General features: G+C 41.3%; 1 protein-coding gene across 4 annotated transcripts in view; it reads left to right on the top strand.

Moving 5' to 3' along the window:
* The window catches only part of fstl5 (follistatin-like 5), a 107,388-nt gene that overhangs the window by 67,164 nt on the left and 14,768 nt on the right, over positions 1-25,456 (top strand). For 2 of the 4 annotated variants that reach the window (XM_057043233.1, XM_057043234.1), the window contains 5 exons: positions 4,371-4,537; positions 8,052-8,132; positions 11,283-11,403; positions 18,211-18,372; positions 18,579-18,713. In XM_057043233.1, coding sequence (XP_056899213.1) covers positions 4,371-4,537; positions 8,052-8,132; positions 11,283-11,403; positions 18,211-18,372; positions 18,579-18,713 — 666 coding nt within the window. The remainder of the gene's footprint in view (positions 1-4,370; positions 4,538-8,051; positions 8,133-11,282; positions 11,404-18,210; positions 18,373-18,578; positions 18,714-25,456) is intronic. The other 2 variants (XM_057043235.1, XM_057043236.1) reach the window with 2 other exon arrangements.

Genomic DNA, 25,456 nt, shown 5'->3' with positions numbered 1-25,456 from the left:
TGGATACTGAAGGGTGATCTTTCCCCTGCGACTGAGTCCCCTCTGGTCCCAAGTCAGACAGGAAATAGGGGCCGGGGCTACTTCCTCCTGTGATAAATCTCTGACAGAAGATGTGCTGGACTTGAGTCAAGTCCTACAGACCACGATCTGTCAGAGGTTGGATACTGACAGTTGCTTCCTAAATCATATTTATAACTTCACATGTCTGCACCCCCAAAGACTTGGTGCTAGAGGGCATTTGAAAACTATTATGGTACAAGGTGGCCGTAATTGAATGGTTAGGGGAGGCATTATTGGGGGAGAGGTCTGTTAGGACCTTCATCTCCACAACACAGAGAGCATCGAGTGCCTTCATGGTGTGTTGATCTGCTGGCTAATGTACCCTTAGTCTGATGCCCAGATAAGAAATCCTGGACCAGAACATCCATTTTCTGTGAGTGCGTCAAGCCAGCAGTGTTTATTTTCGGTCTATATTTTTCTGACAATATATGTCTAAAGAGCAATTAAGTAAATGTAGATCATCACTCCCACAAAACTCTTTATATGAAGCCAATCCACGTTTACATTTGTTTGCATTGATATTGAGCTGCTGCCATGCAGTAATGAGTACTTCGCTGTAGTATTAGGACCAAGTGCATGAATTTAAACCAGTCACACCAGTGCACAGTTCCAGCGGGATGTCACAGATATCTGTGGCAACGCCATACAAGATGCCGCAGTCTGTCAGGAGTTGTTCAGTTGGAGCCAATGTAAGGACTGACAAGGTGATTGGTCGGCCGTCACAGCCGCCCTTGCAGCAACTGCCAGTGACAAATGGACAGATATCTTTTTTCAATTACACAAGTTAGCTGCTATTTCTGGCTGAACAGCAGCAGCAGCAGCCTGGAGCAGGGTTGCTGTTCATCCACAGAAACAAATAGTTTGAATATGACCGTGTAGCTCCTAGTGTCACACTTCAATTGGTAAATGAATGTTGTTCTCTCTGTTTAAATATGAATTCTTACTAGTATCAAGTCCACAGAGAAAATGTTTGGCTTTTTAATAAGGTTTGTTCTGGCTTTTCAAGTAAAATTAGAAACCTTTCTTTTCTCATTTATATACAAGCCAAAATGAATCACCCGTCACGAGACACCTTTATTACCTACCTGGAAAGGAGCTTACTAATGTTTGCATTTACTTTTCCACAGTGACACACTGATTGGCTCATCAAGGGCCATTTTCTCATTTCCTGTTTTGTTTCCCCTCCCCACTTCAAGCGTGTGTGTAAAATCCATTCATTTGGGAACAGTCTTCACAAGATTCTTGTCAAAATGAAATGCAGCATCCAACAGAAATTACTCACGCATGCCAACATCATCTGCAGAACTATCACCTCAGTTTACAGTCTGGTGCAATAGCTCTGTAATCTTTAATAATTTGCAACTCTTAATGTTCGTCTTTTGTCAACGAAGTCTCAGAGGTGAATCAACAATGTTTTCTGAGCAAATGTGAATAGTGTTGCATTAAATTTCATCACCCTGTTTCTGTTATCCAGATGCAAAAAAAGAGGAAAACCTAGATTTCAAATCCTATCCCGACACTGAATAATTTTGTATTTAACTTTGTCTTTTGTACATAAACCAGGCTAAACACTGTAAAGTGGCTTGAAACACAGCTGCTCTTCTCTTTAATCTTTCTGTGCCTGTCACCTTGACATTTGATTCAAAGTGGGATGCAATCCTTCCAAGGTGAAAGCTGTGTGCGGCCATATCATTGCTCCTCGCTTTCAAAGCAAATACACAATCACAAATAAAGCAGGTCTGTACTGCAGTTTACCAGCTGCCTCTGGCCAAGACTTGAGGTAAATGCTGAACAAGTATTCAGCCTCTCTAGGAGCAACATGTAGAAAGAACCATTCACGCGTAGTCCTACGGTCAGTTTAGAGTCGGTAGTTTACCTATCCCCAGAATGTATGTCTATGGGCTGTGGGACAAGGCTGGAGCAGAGATAGGGAGAACATACAGACAAGCCCTTGACCCCAGGGGGATTTAAACCCTCTGCACCACCGAACTGGCGTGACATTTATAGATCTGTCAAAAATCCATCCAGAAAAAAAGTTCATCTTTGCCTTAAAGCCCTAAATGGAAATGTTATTTACCGTAGTTTATCCTTGAGTCCTGTAGGAAGGTTGATTGTATTTAACAATAGAAGGTTTGTACAAGGTGTTGTAAAAAAATTCTAAAGTTGGTAGAAAACTGTAAAAACAGTTGTAAGGGCTTTTCTGTGAGTTTGCATGTTCCTGTGTCTGCATCAGTTCTCTTCATGCAATTTGGCTTCCTCGCACAGTCTAAAAATGGTAGAAAGTGGATGGGTTGTGTGACGGGTGCAGTTTGGACCCAAAAGCAGCACCCTGGAAAGCTGGGACCGTTGGTAATGACCTTTATTAGTACACGGGCAAACAGGAACTCAGGCATACAAGGAAACACAGGAAACAGTCCGTTCTTCAGGCTCAGGGCCCACACAAAGTCTGTGGGTTTCAGGCTCGGGGATTGGGTTGAGCAGAGCCGCAATGCGGAACCGAGGGGGAGGACGTGAACCCTCGGAACCATACAGTCCCGTTTACAGCGGGCAGGAGTGACAGAAAGGGGCTTACAGGAGATGAGGCCGACGATGTAGCAGAGCAGACTGGGAATGAACAGCAGCGAAGTCGGGGCCACGCGGAGTCAGGACCAGGTGAGCAGACAGGAACCAGAAACAGAGGCAGAAGTCGTGGTCAGGGACGGAAGGCTGGTGAGTTTACCGGGAGACGGGCGGTGCAGGGGCAAACAGGTTCGGCAACAGGAGGTCAGGCAGATAAGTGCCGGAAGAACAATCTGGCAAAGACAGAGAGTGCAGGGGAGGCTTATAAGCAGGGCTGATTGGGAATAAGCTGCAGGTGAGTGGAGTTGAGCTGACGGGGTGGGAGTGGCTGGCAGGTAGAGTGGAAAATTACTGGGGCAGAGGGACAGGAGGGAACTGGGGAAATGGGGCTGTAACAGGATGGAGAGGTAAACTCACATTTCTGAACTAAGTCCGCCCACAAAGAATTGACAATGTAAAAAGGTGGCGTGTGTGTGTGTGGCTCGGGAGGAGCACGGGGTGATCATTTCACTCTCGGATGCTGACTTCTCCCCATTGACTCTCCTTGCTTTAAGCATCATTGTTGTAGTCCTCATTCCACCTCTTGTTTACCAGGGTGTGTTATTACCATATTAACCTGGGCACTAATGTGTTTCTGAACAACAGAGCCTCATGGTTTGTTCTACGCTCCAAGCGCAATATTTACTCCCAGCTATGTTTGCTTCACATTTTCATTTATTGAATGTTCAAGAAAAACCATTCAGACAAATGAGCTGGATCCACTGTCAATTAAATTATGTTAATCAACTCCAAATAACCCTACATTTTATTATTCTGTGGATTTTTACTGTAATCCTGACAGATTTGCTTGAGCTAATCAGAGTTTCGTTGGACTAAAAGTTAGAAATTCTAGAGTTAGCTGTCTTTGCTTGGGTGTGTCTGTCACGGAGGAGCTGATCTCACAATTACAAACCGCAACAAGCCGACCAAATATTGTGGTTACAGAAGCAGTGGTGAAGCTGAAGGGATACAAGAGTCACGCTGTAATTGAAGCTGCTCTGATCGTCATTCTTTGCCTGGGAAACTGAGTCTGCTGGACCCGTTCTTTCATTAGGTTTTGTATTTCATGCCCTCAGGAGCAGAACAAATTGAATCTGTGTTTCCTTTTGCTCTGTTGCTCATTAACCAAACGAGAGATTAAAATGCGTTTTCACACAGACCATGTTACGTAACACTACCAGAGAATCAATGAGTGTTGTCATCGGAATCCTGGAATAATTAACACCATGGCCTCTCTCCGACCGACCCTGGCGTCTCTCTTCAGTCATATTTGCTCTCAGTAATGGGTAAAAATGAACACAATGACATCAATTGACTCATAGCAGCAGTTTAAAAACTTTTATGGAGGAGAAATTTTTTTCTCCATATTATTTTAACAGTAAGGATGTTTGCATTCCCTAACAGCACGAAGAGCTTGTGTGGGTTTAGCCTGTCAGGATAATGAGCATATTTTTGTCAGTGTGTTTGAACGGGAGGTAAAACACCTTGTGTGAATAGTTACGTTTGCTCTGACACTTGAACTTTTAGCTGTGGGGCCCTTCCATTTCTTTTGATCATGTTTGAAATGTTTCTGCACCTTAATGGGGATCCACCTGCGCTAACTTCAGCTGGCTGGACATGACTCGTGTAGATGACAAACCAGAGCAATCACCAAGCCAAGTGGCCATGATTTCCTCAGCGATGTCATCAAACTTCTTTTTTCTTACCAACAGATGTGTACCTGCTCACTCTTCCCGATGACCAAAAGGTGAGCATCACCACGGTGACGGTTGGCCAGAGTGCTGTGTTGACCTGTGCCATCACAGGACACTCCAGGCCTCCAATACTATGGAAGAAGAACAATAATTACCTGAACTCCTTGAACTTGGAAGACATAAACGTAAGATAATGGCTCTTATTTCATTCTGTGCTTCAGAGTTTGATAAACTGGTTGCTGGGAACGATGGATGTAGATGATCCGCAGATGCTTTGATGCGTGATATGATTTACTGTTCTTTAACACATGTCGCACATGTCTGACTGCCCTGTTTTCAGGTTAGGAAGCATCATTAATTCTTAACTGCGATGTCAGCACTCGCTTGTTTTTGCACAGGCTGAAAATTCCAACTGTTATTTCATTCTCCACGTATTTCAGCACTAATGTTCGGCAGCAGCTTAGACTGTCAGCACATTTTATTTGACTGTCGGCACCAGCTTTGTATTGTAGATCTGACAGTAATCCAGGATGTCAGCTTGTGTTCTCGGCATCTGTGTTTAGACACTGCTGGGAGGGACAGGGATTTGAGACAAAGAAGAGAGATGAAGGGGCATACCGAAGGGGGCTCAGCCCAGGAGAAAGCACCTACTTTTAGAATTCACTGAAAGCCCGAATGGATGTATCCAACTCTGTGGTAATCCTCAAATGGGACCCTGGACAGACCACTGTGTCGCTTTCATCCACATCAAAAGCAGAAGAGACACTAAGATGGAGAAGTACGGTACCCTTTCCCTCAGTGTCAGAACTGACCAAGAGTGTGATACTGCTGTGCATAATCAAGTCAACACTGTCACAGTGGATAAACAGAGATCCAGTGAAGCCACTAATGCAAGATAAAATGTTGATGACCCTTAAAATGAGTAAGAGGCACCCAGCTGTCACCAGTCATCCTTGGCATCAGCAACTGGACCTAAACTAGCACACAGCTTCCGAGAGCTGCTGAAGTGTGACTTCCATTTCCCTTTGATTCCACACAAAGAGCTAAACATAATTTAATTTCTATCCTATTATTGCTATTTCCCATTACAATTCAAGGATTAAAGACCAAGGGCAACAAAACAAATGTCATTATTTTCTTTTTTTTTCCCAGATCAGCTTATTTTCTTCAGAAACGGCCCTTTTCCTCTTCATTTATTTTATATTTACTATTTCGTATGAAGATTCTTACCTAAGTTCAGTGTCCTGACCAGGTGCGTTCCTGGTTTTCATTCCCCTCACAATAAGTTTTCTGCAGTGATGTTTTCATTCAAATGCCACCTCAAAGATGAATGTCAGCCAGGTGTTCACGTTTCATCAACAGCTGAAAAGGTGCAGCTTTTTCACAATGAACATAAAATGATTTATTTTTGTGCTATATAGCGTGTCTGTAATTTTGCACTATTAATAATAATATTGACTTTTTTAGTTTCAACTCTTTTTTTTCTGTTATTTTTGCAATCAAGGTAATATTTGGCTAATCAATGTTGCCTTGTTGGTGCAGAAGAAACTGTCTCAAGTTCACACAAGTAGAACAGAAAGACCAAAGCAAAACAGCACTATTTGAATAAATCCCACAATATCTGAATTAATTCTGGGCAATTTGAATACATTTCTGCATAAAATTAACTCTTCCTCCCCCTGTGCTGTCTGCAGATTATGTTGGCATGTTGCCAGTGTAGCCTTATGAATCCACTGGCCTCTTCTGCCTTGACTAATGCATCTCTTTATACTCAGAGAACATGCACTTTGACCTCTGCAAGTCTGCAATAGTTAGATATGATTTTCCATTGCCTAATAATGTATTTGGTTCTTGTGAGCGCTTTTGGACCACCACAAAATACAAGAAAGTCGTACTGCAGAACCTCTTTTGCTTCTCCACTAGAGCTCCACCTGCTCAGAGCTAATGGTTTATTCCAGATTTAATTTAGCATTTTTGGAATTACGAATAATCCTCATTGCCTGTTTCAGAGCCAAGAAAGGATTTAGTCTGCACCTGACATTTAAAACCTAGATTTAATGTCAGATCAAAATTGCAGACAATTTCTGCCGACTTCAGATGTTCTTAATTATTAACTGCCAGCCTTAATTAGCGTCACATTTCTGAAAGTAAAGGTGAGTTTCAAGCACTTTGAAGCTGCGTCTGGACGTGAGCTTCTGCAAAAGTTCCAAATGTGGTTATTTTTTGAATTTTATTGGTATTCAGACTTGGTAAATCTTGCATTAATCCCAGCGGTGCACTTGTATCCCAGAGTTCAACAGAGTCTCTCTAAAATTTGACAAAGCAGCTTACTGTAATTCCATGAAGTTGACAGTTGCTGGCTATTGCATCATCATCCAAGGCTGTTAGTATTTCAATCCTCCCTGAGTGGCCGAGCCAAACACACAGTTGTGTTGTTGTGTTTTGGTGCGTGTTTTCAAAATCCTTCATTTGGCCAAACATTGATGCATTTGTCCCAGAAAAATGAAGGGGAAATTTTTGGAAATAAAAGAAAGGCAGATGAAAAGAACAAACGCTAATAAATACAATCATGGACTGCTTTTTACTCAGTAAGTCTGACTGTGCAGCTCACAAGGACACTATGAATCTCTGAATATGAATGTGTGTATGTGCGTGTGTGCATGTGTGTGCGTGGGGGGGTGGGGGGGGGGTAGTACTGTTTTATTAAAAAATAAAAATCTGTTTCGCGGTTTGCTCCTTCAAGAGTGACAGAGATAAATCTCTGCTCTTCTCCTTTCTTATCAATCCGTGGATTTATCCTCTGTAAAGTTTTGACACCTTATCCAGGTAGCCTTCACCAGATTTACTACGTGTTCCATTAAATAGGATTATTATCGTCGTTTCTTCAAAAGAAAAACCATCTTACCTTTGTTTCGCTCAAGAAAATCCAGGATGTTGTTCATTGCTCAAGATTTTAAGTTAAAGTAAACTTTGGATGGTTCCTCAGCCAAAAATGTATTGTAGTTATATTATTATCTCCTAGCACAGCTGTTTTTAAACTACGTAAACAGACGAGTTGATATTTCAGAAACGGCATTTTCCAGTTTTGACTGTTAGCTGAGTTAAACCTACCTCCCCCACAAAGACTTTGAGTTATTTACATACAGTATATATATATATATATATTTTTTTTTTTAAATCATGTCATGGTTAGAATACGTCAATTTCCTGTACATGGGTGTAGATCAGTCATCTTTGACGGCTGCAGTTGTTACAAAAAGCAGCAGCTTTTATATTATAACACCATTTTGTCCTCCTTCACCAGCTTTAAGATCGCGCTGCTTCATTTTGAAGTTTTGAAAGGGGCAGCTCTGTACAAGTTCTGCTGAGATGAGAAACCCTGAAGCCATTTCTAAAGATCAGCCTTATTTTTGTTCAGTATTTGTGTTTGTGTGTTTCTGCCTCTGTACAATAGCTGACATTTTAACATCTGCATTGTGTGTCTTTTGGTGAGATTCTCACAAGGATGACCAATGGTGTTTTGCCAAATCACAATAAAATGTTAGATCTCCATTTTCTATGAGGATGTCAGAGAGTGATTCATCTCATCATTGGTACAACTCTTATCTATTGATCTTAAATAGCATTTATAAATGTACCACTGTTTAACTGGAACAGCTGCGGGTATTTTTAGCCAAACAGCTTTCACATCTTTCATAGGTTTTAATGCTGAAAAGAAAGAAAGAAAAGAAAAGCTCTAATTGTTTGACCCTTTTTCCTCATCAACAGATCCCATTGAAGGTAAGTCTGTCTTTTTTCTTTTATTCGCTACTGTGCACAGTTTCTCCACTCATTCCTTTATTGTTCCATTTACAGAAACCACACAAAGACATCGAGCTGCCCACAAGAGCTGCATGACAGCTAATCAAACATGCACAAATAAGAACATTGTACATTTGTATGGCAGCTGCATCTGTTTCATCCATGCCTGGATTATGGATAGGAAATGCAGTATTTTATTATTTTTCTTTTTTCTTTCTTTTCTTTCTTTTCTTTATTTCTTTTTAATTTTTATTTTTCGCCATTAAAATTGCAAAAAGAGGAAAAACTCAAAAGGGAATCTTGCTTTTTTTCTTTGCTCAATGCTTTGTCATCGCCAGCATGTGGGCCGCTCTGAGCCTCAAGCATTTTCATTCCTAATGAAGATGTAAATCAAACAACGGTTACAAATATATTTAATTATTCAAAAAGCCTAAATAATTAACTTGACAACATGGCAAAATGAATAATAGTGGCACCATCGTGGTAATTAAGAGGGACAAAGAGCACCAGTGTGGCCCATTTGTTTTGAAATATTTTAGATATAAATGGAAAAATAGTGTTACACCTTACCCAGCAGCCTTACCTCTGCATAAAATGTTGCTATATGTTTTTGGTTTTGAGATAATTTAGAATATACTAAAGCATTTATCATATTTTGCTCCTGTACACTTTTTTTTAGAAACTCTTTAAGACTGCCAAAAGGAAGTCAAAGGGCTTTCTTTTAAGAGTACATATGTGAAGGTCTCGTCTCTGCAGTTTTGTGTTAAATCAGTCAAATCCTGAGGATTTCTTTGACGTTGACAAATGTATAATCCCTGCACTGGGTCTGTTGTGCTCATATGTCACCACTGGTGCACTCCCACATTTGAATCCCCTGCTACGCTACCTGTGAAGCTGTGCGACTTCCAGCGGTTAGCTGTCCAATGAGGTGGCTCTGTTAGCGTTTCAGAGGTGACCTGCCACTGACAGCTTTATTAATTATAGTTTCTGAAGCGTTGTGCCCTATTTGTAAACCCACCTCCACCCGCCCTTGTTTCCCTCAGAGTTGTAGTAGCTGGGCCCGCTGTGAGCTGGGTGCAGCGATAGCTGGGCCGGGGCGAGGTGGAGATTTCGTGTCAGGGGCTTCCACCGTGCCTCATTCCACCCCTCTGAGTTTTATTTCTCCAACCGTTCATTTTTCATTTGAGAAAGGTGACACAATATGCTCCTGGCCCAAAGGACCAAAAATGCACCATCGATTTCCCCTCACACGGTGAAGCTCTGATGCTTCACTCAGCTGCAGATGTAAAGCTTCTAGAACAGATCAGTGAACAACCAGGACAAACTGAGCAGCACCCTCCATCCCTGTAAACATAATGATGGAATTTTTAGATTTTCTAATTTGAAAAGGATGCTAAAAGCCCAGGAAGCCGGCTCACAGATATGGGCAGTCATTGAATCTTGTTGAGAAAGCATATTCCTTCCTCTTATGAACCCTCCTGGAACAGGACTGGCAATAAGGCATCGAGTCTTTTTATTTCCCCCTCAATAATCCCTGTGATGTTTAAGTACCGAGAGCAGACATTCCTCTCAGAGCAAGGTTCACACCACTTAAGAGATACGAGTGATTTATTTATTTTTTTTATTTTTTGCAATCCATAGCAATTGAGTGTTTAAAGTGAGCTATAAAAAACCCCTAATGAAGGGTAAGTGCTCAAGCATGAATATTACTGAAACCCTGTTCAGCATTAGAAATTAGTATTAGTCCTTAAAATCCACTCATTCCTTCGTGTAAGCACAATACTGCCTTTGTTTCCAAGTAACCCCTGAAAATTTGAATGTGAGCATTTGATTTAGAGAATGCGCTCAACCCGCAGCAATTGTGGTTTAGTTTTGTTTTAAAGGGACATTTTATGTGTTTTTCCATTTAGGGTTGATGCATAATGTAGTGGAAAGGGAACAATAAAATCTCTGGTGCATGTTTCTATAGATGTGCATTATGTCTAAAACTCTGATCTGCATAATACCTCTCCCCAAAATGGATATTTGAGCAAAATATATGAGAAAATGGTGTCATCATCATATAGCACTGTAACTAATTCTGCGCAGGGATGAAGGACCTACAATAAAATCAATTACACATGATAATTTAAATGGAACAAGGTTCAGAACTGCAGCCATTTGAAGCAACACACATGCAAGCTGACAAAAAGAAAAAACAGTTTTTTAATGATTTCAGGAGCATACTGGTTCATTTGCATGTCTGTAGAACATCCAAGCCCATTCTCTTGACTTTTCTTGATGACCCTTTTGTTTCTAATTGCAGTCAGATGAAAACAAGATGGCAGACAGCCTTTTTATTTTCCGTCCAACGGGCACGTCTTCCTGTCACCCGAACATCGGGCTCATTAGCTTTCGGGGATTCTGTCAATGCTACAGCTACAGAATCATTCTGCAGCGGAAAAAAATGACGAATAACTTGAATTAATGTTTTTCTTTCTTTTATTCTCCAGCATGGATATATTTCTTTGTGAATGCACTGGCCTAAAACACAGCATGAGTGAAGTCATTACGGTAGTTCCACTAATAATGTGCGTAGTTGTTTCTTCCCAAATAGTCTTTCTTTTAACGAGGTCACATTATGACGGAAGTGCAGCGTGTTTTGTGGCACACACACGGGGGCAGTGATATTTCCACCAGCAGCACGATCCTTTTAGATTGGCTGAATGTATTGACTATCAATTATTGTTGAGGTTTTATTTTGAAAGCAGCTGTGCAGTTTTCACTTTAATCCATTTTACTCCGAGTTCCTGTTCTTGGGAACGCTTTCCTCTGATTTGGAAAAATGACTTCCACCAGAAAACTATTTTCCTTGACGCTGCAGTGTTTTCTCTGGTGCCTTTAACTTTTGACACAGACTGATTGAGTTGCTCTCAGAAATGTGCCTTTTTAGACTATTGTTATTTTTTTTCCTACATGATGAAACATGTTTATCTTTTCCAATGCATGCTCCAGCGTTATTGCATTCCCATTGGGACATTGTTCATTTCCAGCCATAAACATCCTCAGCCGTCACCGATGCACCGTTACAAGACCATCACCATATTTTTCTTTGGGTTATTAAAGTTTCTGTCTCTCTTTCTCTGGCAGGATTACGGCGATGACGGTTCGCTGTACATCACCAAGGTGACTACGACCCACATGGGCAACTATACGTGTCACGCAGATGGATACGAGCAACTTTTCCAAACACACACTCTTCAAGTAAATGGTAAGAGGCGGCCAGAAGACATTTCCAGGTTATTGTATAGCAAACTACGAGATTTTGTTGTCTGAAAAAGAAACTATCTTGGTGACAGATTCCATGCAATCATACCACAAATGTTACAATAGTAAGACATCCCATGGTCAGCAATCAGGTTTTCCAGAGGGACACTGCACTGCCGATGTGAGCTGATGGCCTGATCAGCATGGATCAGCTCAGCACATTCAACAGCATGTTTTTACCGTCTCTACTCACTTACCCGTGACATGTGGCCGACAGCGCCATTTACCTGAAGCATTTTCTGGTCCTCTGCTGCTGGTCCGATTGATGCCATTTCCCACGGAGGAAAGAGGGTAGAGGTGGGTTTACAGAACTATGTGACACTGCGGTGGCAAGGCGCTGTAATCGCAGAATGATTGAACAAAAAAGCTTTAGCAAATAGCGCCAGGGGTGTTTATGAAAATATGAGTTTATAAATCTCCAGCCAGCCCCGCTTCTCTTCCCATTTGCTGTGCTTCGTTATGCATTCATGTTGATGTTGACCTTACATCACAGATACCATAAATCAGCATTCTTTATAAAGCATATCAGTGCATGTTTCATGAACATGCGCATTACTCAGTATCTGAATATTGTGGACTTGGGTTCTGGAAATTGTGTATAATAGGCGATGCCAACACATCTGGTAGTACCAGACCAACGTAATCCAAATACACAAGACCTGCATTGCTCTAGTTAATAGAGAAAACACTGCATGTTCAGGTTTTTCTTGGTCCCAGATGTCAGGCTCAAACAGTCATTTTGAGAACAGTGACTGTCTGACCTTCAATATTGTGGTCTGGCTGCAGTCTCCAAGGAGCTGCTTTCACCCTGCCGGACCTACTGAGATTTTCTAAAACTCTAAGAACAGCTGAAATAGATTGATTTTAGGATGTTGTACAGCATGCCAAGGCCACACTAGATACGTTTAAGAATTGTATTCTGACGTTTGAATAAAATTTTGATTCCATGAACATTTATTTTTTTAAAAATCACTTTTTACAGAGTAAATAGTTGGTTTTCCAAGTTTGACAAAGACTTTTCGAAGAAAATGTTCTCAAACTTTCCCACTGCAGCTCGTGCACATCAATTGAGTTCCTTCTGATTTGTTCTATTACTGTAAGATCCGTGTGCTCTCCCAACCACTTTTGCTGAAAACATTTTTATTTTTTTAGATGATTTCACTCACATTTACTAACAATATGAACCTGTCTGTGCTGCTTTGAAAATAGGTTTTTCCAATTTGAAATGTGTTCACTTACTGCTACATCTGTATCGTTCAAACCTTTACGCCGAGGGAAGAAGCCACAACACATATGGTACAGATCTAATTTTCTTTTTCCATTTGTTTGCACCTATGATCTGTCTCAGATGCTTATTGGGTTAATGGCTCCTCAGAGGGAGAGGACAGGGACATGCTAAGGGTGTGGGTTGATACCCAAGGTGCCTTGTTAGTATGTAATCTGAGGCCGCTACCGTAAAAGCCTTCAGGGGTAACTGCATGTGGCAGGATGTGGTGTGTTGATCCCAGGCTGAAAAAGTAAGCCCTTAGCACATTGAATATCATATTTATTAGGACAGGGCCCATGATAGAGGAGGGGCCATTACACATAAGTGGATAAATAGTATTTTAGCTCACCTCAATGAACAGCAGCATCTCTGCAGCCTGAATTGATCATGGTTAGACTGTATCTCTCAAGAGTTACTGGACCGTTTTAGAGATACATGTACAGTATGTTAGACAGGCAGATGGTCGACTGCATCTTTCATACTGGATGACTCTAGACTATGTGTGCACTCGCCCCAAAGGAGTTAGAGGAAGAGGAAGGTGTTGCTATCTGTGTGGTTGGTTCCTGGAGTAAAGCTAAAAAAGAGAATGTGGAAAGAATCGAGGCATTAATTATGAAGCGCAGCCACAGACAAGATTCAACCAGCGTGCTGCGGCGTACCTGCCGCAGACCTTAGACCGATATTGAACGGTACACTTTGTGATCACAATCTGACCCACAGCCAAATGTGATGCAGAGGTCTTTGAAGAGCAGAGCTTTCAAGTTCTCACTGCATGAACATTTGAACCGCAACTGCCGCAAAACATCAAAAACATGCGGGCATTCATTATACACGGGCCTTTTTTTAAAAAAAAATTGTGTATGCTCCAAAGAGCATGTAGTATCGTAGTTAGTGTGTCTTAGATGTTAAAGGACATATTCATGGTTTGGTCATTGTTAACTGCTCTTAATTTGCCAAGTGGGATGACCTGTAGACCGGTTTCCTCACACTTTCTAGGCCAAATGACTGAAGCAGGCAAAAATCCTGATGAATTTGGTTTTATTTCCAAGTACACTTCCACCAGCAGTGTGATGCACTTGTAATTCCGAGGATTCAGGTGTTGGATAAAAGCAGTTTTGTCCCTTCTGAGCAGCATCGCTCCCACATCCGCCACGAATTTCAGGTGAGAGAGTGATCCATGACACAGAGGAGGCATCCATCCTGGTGCATCTGTGAATGCCGTAGGGGCTTTATGCGTCATAGAAGTGTATGCTAAAGACAACACGGGACCGTCATTTATTATGTGTCACATATTTTCTCTGTCCATTGTTGTTTCCTCTTGACAGCCTTGAATTCAGTTGGATTGTTGAAGCAAGTCTGTCAGGCTTGGTTAAAAATCCAGTGGAAGTTGTCTGCTGCCACAGAGTTGGTGTGCTCTTCCCTTTTTGTGTGGATGTTTGGGTGTTTGCTTGCATGCTCATCTTCTTGAGCTCCATGGTCGACGGGAGCCTTGCTGAGTGATTGACAACTGGCTGGGGAGCTTTATGATGGAGATATCAGCCCTGCTGTGTCACATTTTCCTGGCAGTGGCTCTCCTGACACTCAGAAACGAGGCAGAATTCAACTCCTCTCTCATCCTTTCTGAATTATTTTTGGAGTACAAAAAAAGTCCAGGCAACTACCTCTTAACTTTTATTTTTTGGAGTGTTTGGGCAAAAGTGAAATGATCTGAATGCAGGAAGCAGCCAAGTTAAAAGCTTTTATTCTTTGGAAAGAATTTAAGAAATCTGTGGTTCTCTGCAACTAATAAAGGATTTAACTGGAAGAATGCAGAGTCTACTGTGAGAAAAGGAAGATTTAGTGATGTCCTCAAGCAGAATACTTAACACATCTGAGCATTTCCCACGATCTGAGTCAAACTATGACAGAACTCATTAAAGCGGCTGGCTGCACTTTCAGTTCTCGTCGAGTCAGGGGGCACAAATGCAGCAGGACCTCCACTAAAGTGCTTTCAGAATTGCTTGGATGTGGTTGTAATGGATGAAGACCTGTTGCATACCCATTTGGTACAGTGCTCACAGTCACAGGAGACTGCAGCTAGAGAAGCTAAATTTAGCTGGATTTTAGCCACACGAACTCAAGCAAACCATCATTCCATGGCGTTGCTGATGAAGAACAACAACTCGTGAACTTTTGGCTTCCTTGAGATCTCATTCTTCACTGGTTGGCTCAAAAAACGAGGTTGACTCGTGATTTTGTGTTGTGTCTTCAGTCACTTCCTGTTCACTTTTGGGAGCGTTCTTCAGTATTTACAATGATTTGATAAATCCGCTAAGGAACTCACCTCCTGCCGTTATTCTGATCCAAGAACAATAAAATAAGAGAGTAACTTTTGTGCCAATAGAGAATAATGATAGAAACTCTGATAAAATATGACTCTGTCTGCCTCTTGGCCAAGAATAAAAGCTCAAACCCTCAAGAGTCAGCTTTATTTATTTATGTTTTAATTTTTAACTAAATTAGTAGTCAAGTTGATCCCGCCTAAAAACACGTGTAATGAATCTCTTTTAAACTTGTAATAACTTGTATTCATTGATCTCAGTTCGGGGATCTCAGTGTTCTTGCATTTTATGACTTAAATATTTCAGAATTCCTTTGGAGACATTGAAGGCCATGACCAAAAATGCATTTCACGTCAATTCCGAAGCAAGCTATTTAAATAACCTTTTAATTAATTATACAGATTGACATCTCCGTTTCGGCAGGAATTTTTCATTTGCAATTGCTGATGGATTTTTCTGATTTGCGATTTCTCCAATGCAGCTGTGGCCACCTCAGGCTATTTTCCTATTTAGTTTTCAGTGTTGTAGAGTGGTGTAGCATATTCTGCCTTTGTTATGATTTTCCATTCAGGTCACAGTTGTAACCGTGTCATGTTGAATACCTGAATACCTGAATACCTGCATCCAAACCAGATGTCAAGGTTTGATTTAACTAGTCCTGGTTATTAATAATTAGGCAGGGTCTGACCCTCCCATCACAGATGTTTTGTGAATTAGGCCCTGCTCTATTTCTGTGCCACCCCAGTCAGCATCTTTTCACAGCCTAACGACCTGCACTTACTGTGTAATTACGCCTGCACACGCTGTGTTTGCACTATCAGCGTTACCCATCCGACTGACTTTGATTGGATCTTTAGCATTACGTTCCATGATGGTCCTTTTTTAATCTTTCATTTTTGCTATTTTCAACGTCTCTTCGTGACTGCAAAATGCAACAATTTAATCACAACCTAACAAGATGAAATATAGCATTTATTGGATAAACACGGGCTAATTTTAAATAACTCCATAACTTTGGAATTGCAAAGGTCAAGTGCAACACAAAGAGGCAACCCTGCAGATCCATGCATGTACATGCATACTGTCAATTATAGGTATATGGGGGGGCTTAGTGTGTTGAGGTCTGGGCTGAGAAGTGGAGGTCTCGGTTCAAGACCCGATGCGGACAAAACATGGAAGATGTTCTGGTGGTAGGGAGAGATGCCAGAACACCTTCAGAGCAATGCCAATGTACCCATGAGCAAGGTACCGAACCCACAATGGCTCACATTGGGTCCTTTGAGAAGCTGGCAACTTGTCCAGTGGTGGACCTTGCCTTCACCAATATGCAGCTGGGATAGGCTCCAGCACCCTCCCCGGGAACCTGCAGTCTTCTTCAGGAAACTCAAACAGTAGAGTTGCCATGACTCATCTAGAATTACCATGACCTGGATGACTGAGAACCTTCACAGACAATTATAGTTATGATTAAAGAGCAGCCAAGCCACGATAGCAAATCTAATTATGGTCAATTGTGCTACACAGCTGGCCGAGATTATTCCATATTTAAGGGACATACTTTTAAGTCATCTACTAAACAACTGACTCAGTTTAGCATTGAATTAAGATTTTTACTCTCCATATATTGTTTATTCCTCTTAAAAAACACAATATAAGTTGGAAAGCTGTTGAAGCTTCTTCTATCTAGCCACAGAAAAATGTATTATGCAATTATTACAGTCTTTGGGGTGTTTAAGCTTTTATTGCCCATTTAAGGTCAGTTTGAATCTGCAAAATATTGACGAAAAGGGTTATTAAAAACAAATATATTTTCTTTGGCTAACCTTTGGTTAACTTCCTAGATTTTTGATTGCGTGTTTGGCATAGTTGTGTTTTAAAGGGGCTCCTGGATTGGTCCGTTTTACTGCATATATTCATAAATTGAAGCTTGGAATGCACTGGAAAATGAGATCTATCCCTATTACTCCAAATCCAGAGAAAACCCCAAGAGTGAAATAAAAGTTGATGCTTCTTTCTGCTGCTGTGGTCACATGAGCAGTTTCCACTCAAGAGCGGGCACAAAATAATTAGCCTCCATTGGTCATATTCGGTTAACCTTTTTATTCTGACGGGTACCATGGATACTTAGCTGCCTCTGTGACTGTAATTGCTAAAGAAACCCGGTGCCTTTGGACATTGTCAGCAAAGCCCAGGAGTGCGGTGGTTACCAGATGGCCGTGGCAACAGTCTTTGGTCCTTTCACTCACCTGGCTAAGTAAAAGGCTTGTTCTCACCCAGCGCCCACAGGAAAAGATCTCTGCAGCACGTCTGCTTTCTTTCTTCCTGCCAAGACATGCTCTTCCTTCCTCTGCTCTAGTCCCTGAAGTAGGTGTCAGAATAGAGCACCACACACACACAGACGCGGGCGCACACACGCACACACAGATCTGGATTGCTGATCTGTGAGGTATTGCTCGGAATAAGATGAAAGACTGCAAAATGTGACGTCCCTGCTCAAACTGGAGAAACTTGTCAGTCCAGTATGTGACACGTTTGTGAATGAGTCGTGCTTCTGTTACGGCAGCTCTAAACACTTTCAGACCCTGCGATGATGCAAAGGTTTTCACAGTTTCTCCTTTTGTGTTTTGTTATTTCATTCCAAGAATTCTCTCTCTGTAAGGAATCATTTCAGTTAATTCTTCTGCCTGGTGTTAAACTGAGCCAGACTCAAACCGGAGATGGCTCCCTGGTGTAGAAAATATCTTTTTTTTAACATTCTCTGCAAATAATCCATGTTGAAATATTTGTGTTCTATTGCTTTATCTCCATTCAGGGAGCATTGAAGGTTATTGGGTTGTGTTTGTTTGTGCTTCGGTGTGATTAAGTTAAATTGGCACATTGTGCAACAACATCAAAAGCCAGATTTGCAGACAGTGTGGATTAAAGTGATGCATATGACATTTTTAGTTCTTTTTTTAACATAAAATAAGTGAGACCTAACATTTTCTGGCTTTTCCAAGCAGGTTAAGCAGAAATCTAAAAATCGGCTATGTTGCACGCACATAAAGGTGATCCAAACCTCCAGTTCAATAAAGTTCTCCCACCTCTAAAGCAACTGCTGTAACAAAGACAGATAACTCTTTAAAAATCACATTAATCTCTTTGCTCTTTTTTGTTGTCTCAGTTCCTCCCGTCATCCAAGTGTACCCAGAAAGCCAAGCAAGGGAGCCCGGCGTCACTGCCAGCCTTCGCTGTCATGCTGAGGGAATTCCGAGCCCCAAGCTAACCTGGTTGAAGAATGGCATGGACATCACCCCCAAACTGTCCAAACAGCTCACCCTACAAGGTAGAAACAAGACTCTGGACTGCTGAACTCTAATGCTGGATTACAATATTCACTTTCATTGAAGTCTGACATGAACCTAACAAAAGGCTTGAGTGTGTCTGATCAACTTTGGAAAATGTGAATTACTTGATAAATAAGGAATAAACGTCAGAATTGAGGAATGAAGTTTCCTCATCTTGCGTTGTGTTCTGCTTTGTTGTTCAAAGCAAACGGAAGCGAGGTCCACATCAGCAACGTGCATTTTGAGGACACCGGGGCGTACACCTGTATTGCCAGAAACGAGGCCGGCGTGGACGAGGACATCTCATCGCTGTTTGTGGAAGACTCTGCACGCAAAACCTGTATGTATAAGTCATGATGTCGGCCTCTATTTTTAGCTGAGAGATAATGGAGGCGTGTAAATGGATCTTTTAATAATTTATCATCTCCGGACAGTTTATTACCATTATGCAACAATGGATTCCTCTGCAAAGGAAATAATTATACCAGCATATGCTCCCTTTTACCTCTGGAATTAAGAACACATATATTCAGTACACAGAACTGAAAAATCCATTCCATGACCTACACTGCTTTTTACTTTCTGTTGTCATTTTCTAATTTGTTGGCCTTTAAATCAATTTCCCTGTTAATGAAATTAACACCTTTGGCTCATTTAAATTATGGGCTTATTTATTAGTAAATTTGGAAGCACTTTACATCACAACCCCCTCTTGTGTCTGTGAATGGAGGCTTGTGTGTTAATTGTTGACCTTCTCAAAAATGTCAGAATCTGTCTTTAGGGTTCGTGACCAATTGCTAGTTTTTGGCGCCTTCCTGTGCGTAATTAGATATTTACACACAGCTCCGTCGGCCACTCTGCAGTCCAGTCGCGTGCGTACGCGTGTGTGTGCGCTCTGTGCCACACCTCTGCCAGAGCCGGCGTGTTTAGATGTTATCCCTCTGGTACAACACTTCCTCTGTCCAACTTGTCATGCACAGAGAATCGTGTTTGCTGAGGTCAGAGGTCATTTGCGTTCTTTGAAGCTTCTGAAGCTCTACCACAGGCAAAAATGCTGCTCAGTGTCGGATACTGCAGAGCCTTTTTCATCCCTGCAGGACAGGAGTTCAAAGAGTGTCGGCAAACAAGCAACGATGCTTCTAAGGAAGAAAGAAACAAAACACTGTGGGGTCGGCAAAAATATACGAATGACACTTTTATTCAAAAGCCTTTGGACTGGGTAAACGGAAGCTGAATTTTGATCCTTGGACCTGTGAGCCTGTGTTTTATCTTTGGTTTTTAAATGCACTCTTTTGACATTTAATTTCCAATAGACCCGTCACTTTGGCCTTTATAATAACAACCGGAAAATGAATGGTTGGAGATCAATCAAAAGCATGAGCATGAACATCAGCAAGTCGATGGTCAGCGTTGTTTTAGCTACAAAGTGATGGAGAACCATCCCCAATTAGTGGGATTTCCCAAGCATGACATACTTCACGAATGTGCCTCCATTAAAGATTGTGTAGTTACATATTTGGTTTTATTGAGTGAAAAAAGGCAAAATCTTCTACCCTTCTGAGATTGATCTCAAGGGCATCAACAGGAAGACTGATCTTATGGGAATGGACCAAAAGTTTCCTCTGTTTTGAGTGAGCAGCTCTTGTAGCTACCACAATGGCAGCCTGTTGACTGGCTGCCCAGTGACTAAATCAGAACATGGCAGGCAGGTACATTAATGCCATCAAGTAATATAGCAATACATCACAGGATGCCTTTCACAGTGCAGGCGAGTCGAGTCGCTAATTTCCCGGGACGATTGCAGGGTTGTTTGACCCAGAACAAAATGCCAGGACAACCCTTTCACAGTGCCAAAAGAACCCGTGACAATGTGCGATTTTGGCTGTACAGAATCACATCACTTTCAGAATACCTGGAATATTCTGCCAAGACACAGGTATTCCATCATTGATAGTGTAAACAGTGTATTGATGGCTTTCTTTACCTCAGGAAAAAAAATTAATTGATGGTGTGAAGTTTTCAGCCCTGGAAGTTAAGACGGACTATTTTACAGTCATGTAGGGAGAAACAGTATTGGTCTCTTGTTTTTGGAAGGATGTGTTTGGCAGAAATCTAAAGACCACCATATGGGCATGCTATTGAAGTACCTACAACTTCCATATCTCACCTGTAAAATGCTGTATATTATGGAAGTTATAGGTACTTCAATAACATGCACATATGGTGGTCTTTAGTTTTCTGCCAAACACATCCTTCCAAAAACAAGTGACCAACACTGATTCTGCACTGCACTAATGACAAAAACAAAGTCAACCAGCGAGGAAAACTGATACGATAAAGCCAATACTGACAGCTTGTGTGAATAAATTGGTAGATCAAAGCACAATGGAAACGTTGACTTGTGATGCAGCAACTTGCCCAAGGAGCTCTTTTTCTGCCTCACTCATGTGTGACAGAATTAGCAAATTCAATGTTAGATTTTGCACAGTGCAGTAATTTAACAACTGCGATTCAGATACTGAAGAATAAGAAACTGCTGCGTCAGTTTGCAGAAAATTTACAACAAATTCTCAATCTTTTTTTTTTTTAATTTAGATAAACATTTGAGCTAGAGGTGTTAAGTTATGAAGTGAATCTGAATTTTCCTCTTGTATAAAGATGTTTGCAGAATATATAAGTTAATACTTAATATGCATATACTCTCATTACACTTTGTTGTGTAAATAAGGTATTTTTATCTGCTGTTTATAGGAGCCTATAAATATGAGAGATAAGAAGAGTAAATGCTGATACACGTGTTCGGGCCTATTTATCACTGTACAGCTGCTCATAGGAAGGTGAAACAAACAAACGTAGAACTCATTAAATCGGCACGAAGGCTGCGGATGTGAGTTCTGACCTTTTTGTCATTTGCATTATCTTGGCATTTGATAAGCGACCAAGGATGGGCGCACATTTTTATTGGGCTCGCCAGTGAGGAGGCGGCTGGGTGATATTTTCCGGAAAGGGCTCAGGCGCCGTACCGCGCTGAAGGCCAGAGTGTGATGAGGACACACTCCCATGTTTGTGTTAAGTTCTACAACTTTATTAGGCATATTTGCTACGGTCGGGGTCGCAGACACGTTGTACAAACAAATGTCAATATCCAAAATAGGAAGAAAAAAAAAGGACCGTTGTAGATTGACGGTTAATAATTATTCTGTTTTTGAATGTTAACAGGTTGCAGGCTGGTTGATTTGTCTGATGTTAACCTTTGTTTAATGACTCCCTACTGCGAGCTGCTGATAGACAATGATGTCATTTCAGATTGTCCTTGAATCTCCTGCTAAAACATTCCGAAACTTTCCACTGAGCAGTTATGCTCTTTTTCAACCTCTTCACACGTGTCCAGCAGGTCAGATGTTTCTTTTTCAGTCGGGTTCAGCAAAAGACCTGTAGCACTTTAGAAACGCCTCAGTTTGAATCCAAACAAATGCGGATATTTGACATTTGATTTTAAAAAATAAGTGAATACATTTTAAAAAAAGCTTTTAACTTAATGTTTTTGTGTCACATTAGTCTTTTACAATGTTTCTGGAGGCAGAAGCAGCGGCATTCAGAAAACTTGAGTGAACAAGTAAATTGCAAATGCAGTGCACTCGAAATGACAAGAGTGATTTATATATTGGTGAAATGCAGAGAAAATTCAGCCAGACTTGCCAGTCTTGATCTAAAGTGTGTAGACGGGACTATTTGACATGCTTGACAGACCAGACGTTGCTGTAGTTCAGCCCTGACATTGATCTGAGGTGATGCATGATAAATAACCTTAAACCAGCAATGTGGGAAGTCCAATCTCAAACGGCTGGTATATTTAATCTGAATTAATGAGGTCCTAAACATTTATAGTGGCACTGACATTTTTTGTCCTCTGAGCAGAAGTGTTTCTACACCGCCGTCGGTCTCTCATTGTGCTTGCTAATTAATGCCGTGCTGCAGCTGGGAATTTGAGGATAAACTGCTCCTGTGTGGCTTCAGAATATCGGCGTACCTCCGCCAGCCCCTTCAGTTGTTTGTAAAGATTTACTTTAAAGATTACAGAGGTGAATTTTGGTCATTGACTGCGAGGGTAATGCAAATGCACAACCACTTGTTCGGCTTCCGATTCGACCCAGGGATTTGGACTGAATTTATGCTGTAAAACTCATAGTAACTGATTCAGTTTATGAGCCGATGTGACGTCATTTGGCAGAGTTTAGTTTTAGCCCCTCAAATCTCTACCTCACTGGTGTCCATATCCAGTGTTCAAGGGCCACAGTCAAGCCAGGTTTTTTTTGTCCTACCATCCAGAAACTTCCTTTACCAAGCAGAATGAAAGCGCAGGCTGGATTTTGGCCTTTGAGGACTGGGTTTGGATGCCAAATCTAGTTTCTGTGCTAGCATAGCATTGAAAATAGATCATCATCAGACATGAAGTGAATGTTGTCTCACTAAATTTGACCATTTGCCAAAATCCTGCCTTCTATATTTCTCACCTGGCTCATCAAATTCTGTGCTGTTCCCGATCCCTAAAAATGTTCCGAGGACATGAAATCCAACTATGAAAAAACAAGGAAATTGGAACATATGTGTTATCCCCCTTATTGTATTCCAAATAAATTGGCCATGTCAGGATCCTCATTCAACCCCACAGGCGGTGGTACAGCTAGAGTGTGAAACCAGATTAGGTCCATATGCCATCTTTCTCCGGCCAAAGTCTTTGGGCCACTGAGCCCTAGCTCAAAGATCAGCATCTGGTCTTCTGGAAATCCTGGCCTTGAGGAAGGAGCAGACAAATAAAATGGCAGTAACACGATGAACTGTTCTCACTGCACCAAATCATAACATTCAAACATTTAAATTAATTTCTTAAATAAGCAATAACTGCGTGAATGTGGTTGCATTTTTAAAGTCTGAAATGAGAATTAAGGAAGATCAAAAAGCTTTATTGGTAAATCTAAACTGTAAAATGCTGCAAATAGCTTTCTCTTATAAACCCATCTTATAAATGAATAAAGCAATAGTAGTTGTACAGTACTTTAACTCTATTGCCAATATTTATTTGGATTTTATTAAAATTATGAAGAACTAGATTAAAGACTGCAGTGAACAAAACGACTGAAAAGACGTGAAATCAACGTAAAGATGCGGTTTGAAGCAGATATGTCTCCACCCAGGACTTCTAGTCCTAGAATATAGGCTTTAAAACCTTTTTTTCTCTGCGTACCACCCACCTCTGTGCTTGTTTATATTCCTGCTTCATAGCCGACTCTGGTCTTTCTTCAAAACTCGAGCTAAAGGTTCTCTGTACACTGACTCCACGTTCTCTTTCCCCTACTCAGAGCTTCATGACTAACTGCAAAGGCCCGTTAAGTAATGCATGACCTTGAAACTCCAGTAGGCTGGAAAGTGAATCCGGGATGTTTTACTGCAAAACACTTTCCCTTCAGGGGCGTCGGTGGAATCCTGTGGGTTGTAAACCGGGACTTCCATGGATTAGACCAGATTCTGGAAGAGCTGTTTGAGACCAGATGAGGGAAATGGAGACGCTTTTGAACATGTGGCAAGGCGCATGGGTCCTACTGGGGGGCAGTAGTTTGGTCGTGAACCGCTGTAACCTGCCAGATCATCAGCCACCTCAATGCCAGAATACAGAGTCCGTCACCATGGTGACATGATCAGCGCTTTCATAATTTTTAATGCTGTGGCCATGCACAAAATATTTTTTTATCCTTGCAGACAGGTTCAAGGGTTGTCCAGACAGAAAAAAACATGGTTGGGGTGGCAAACCAACCATAAACATCAACGATCTGGTGTGATGCTCCTCTAACTGCGGGGGCTGCTGTTATATATGGAATGGGACTAAAATTCATAAACGATTCTCTTGCTGCTTTTTTCAACCCTGTCTGAAGTTACGGTTTGTAAAGGTTTTGGTGCAACATGCTGTTGATTCCAGTTTCAGGCGGAGCAGGAGGTCTAATCAGTAAAATCTGCTGCTGCAGTAATTTGAAGGAACAAAGCTCTGCATCTTTGAACCCCCGGGACGGCAAAAGGATGAGTCCCTCCACTCCACACCAAACTCCTCAGAGCCTTTCATTCCTCAGTCGGCCATGCTGACTGCCCTCTGAACGCCAAAATAATGTCCATATTTCCGTCAGCGGCGTCCCTCCCCATTATAGTTGGACTCTCATAGTGTGGACACACCGCCAGCAACACGGCGCTCAAACCAAAGCAGTGGCGCCCAGCGAAGAGTCTGCTGTCTGTCATCTGGGTTTCATGCCAAAGGCTCTTTTGAATGAATATTGTAAATCCTATGAAAAAGTTTCAGCTCCCTCCAGCTTCGGTTTTAACATGGCGACATGAATATTTCAGGATTTCATTTTGTAGACAGGCAATGTAATAAAAATATGAATAATGAAAAAGCAGGAAAATATAAGGTTATATTTTACACATTCTGCTAAGAATGACAATGATACCATCTACAACTGTACATTGATTTGCAATTTTGTTTTTATTTTCTTATTTTTGGTTTTCATGTTTGCAAGTGGTTTGGATTTTCTCCTAAGAATTTCTTTTATATATACCCTTAAAAAAGATGGTGCAACCTCCAGCTCTTCACAGCCTTTGTTTAATTCAAGGGCCCTCAGTCCTGTTATTTGAAAACTCTCTGGCCAACATCTGAACCGCAACAGGGCTGCAGGAGAGTCATTGTCTTTGTTAGGCCTCGAGCTTAAGGTGTGTGTGGTGAGTCTTTGTAACAGAGCTGTTACAGACAGCAAAATGCCCCTAAAGTTTTGTGGCTGGAGAAGAAATAAGAAAGAACATTTCTATAGTTGCAGGTGATGTGATATGTGATGATGAGGAAGTATCATCACACCTCTAAAGGCCAGGGGCAACACTAAAATTCTTTTTCAACATGTTTTGCCTTCTTTAAGGAAGCACTTTTGTGTTTTATATTATAGCATATAAAACCAGCAACAGCATTCCGGTGAACCTTCTTTAACCGTTACTTTTCCTTCTAAATCGCAATGTATGCTTTCATGTTTTAGTTTAGTCAAGCAACAT

Source organism: Takifugu flavidus, chromosome 9, assembly GCF_003711565.1.
Source record: "Takifugu flavidus isolate HTHZ2018 chromosome 9, ASM371156v2, whole genome shotgun sequence".
Classification (NCBI taxonomy): domain Eukaryota; kingdom Metazoa; phylum Chordata; class Actinopteri; order Tetraodontiformes; family Tetraodontidae; genus Takifugu; species Takifugu flavidus.
The sequence above is the reverse complement of the archived record's forward strand: the minus strand, read 5'-3'. Positions and strand labels throughout refer to the sequence as shown.